We start from the raw sequence: 824 nt of genomic DNA on the forward strand, positions 1-824 counted from the left end.
GGACGCAGCAGATCGACGGAGCAGACAGCCGCAGCCGCCGCCAGCAGAACCCCCGCAGAGAGCAGCAGCAGCAAAGCCAGAAGCAGCAGCAGCAGCAGCAGCACCAGCAGCAGCAGCACCAGCATCAGCAGCAGCAGCAGCAGAATCAGAAACGGAAGATGCAAACCCTTCCCTCAAAACAATGCGCACAGGCATTCGGCAGCAAGCGGTGCTGAGCCGCATCAAAGCCTTTGAGGCTAAAGCAGGTGGAACTGCTACTGCTGCTGCTGCTGCTCCCCCTGTCAAGCTGCAGCAGCAGCAGCAGCACAGCAGCAGTCCACCACACAGTACATTCCGTTCCCTTCCAGAGATAGACACGCTGGACTTTGCGCTTGTGCCTGAAACTCAACTGACGTACTGCAGCAGGAGCAGCAGAGGCAGCAGGAAGATCAGCAGCAGGAGCAGCAGGAATGTCAGCAGCAGCAGCCGAAAGGGCAGCAGCAGAAGCAAAAGCAGCAGAAACGTCAGCAGCAGCAGCCGAAAGGGCAGCAGCAGCAGCAGACGCAGCAGCGGCAGCAGGCATGACCGTTACTCGACCGCTTCCGCCTACATTGCCGAAGGAAGCAGCAAGCGAGGAAGCAGCAAGAAAGCGAGCAGCCGCAGCAGCAGCAGCAGCAGCTGCAGCAGCAGCAGCAGCAGCAGGCGATTCAAACGAGAACCTGAACTGGGGAACTCTCCACCCGCAAGGCGGGGCCAGGGGCATGAAGGAGGCAGCGGCTCTCCGTGGCCCTCTCCGCACAGCACTGCTGCTGTTGCTGCTGCTGCTGCTGCTGCTGCTGCTGCAG

At 60.9% G+C, this 824-nt stretch overlaps 1 protein-coding gene across 1 annotated transcript in view; it reads left to right on the top strand.

Moving 5' to 3' along the window:
* ETH_00042770 (B-box zinc finger protein, putative) overlaps nucleotides 1-824 on the top strand; it is a gene marked incomplete at both ends in the record, with an annotated part of 6,122 nt that overhangs the window by 4,755 nt on the left and 543 nt on the right. Inside the window, one exon of the mRNA XM_013374896.1 lies at nucleotides 1-823. Coding sequence (XP_013230350.1) covers nucleotides 1-823 — 823 coding nt within the window. The remainder of the gene's footprint in view (nucleotide 824) is intronic.

Source organism: Eimeria tenella, genomic scaffold (assembly GCF_000499545.2).
Source record: "Eimeria tenella Houghton genomic scaffold, Eth_scaff2360, whole genome shotgun sequence".
In the NCBI taxonomy this organism is placed as follows: Eukaryota; Apicomplexa; class Conoidasida; order Eucoccidiorida; family Eimeriidae; genus Eimeria; species Eimeria tenella.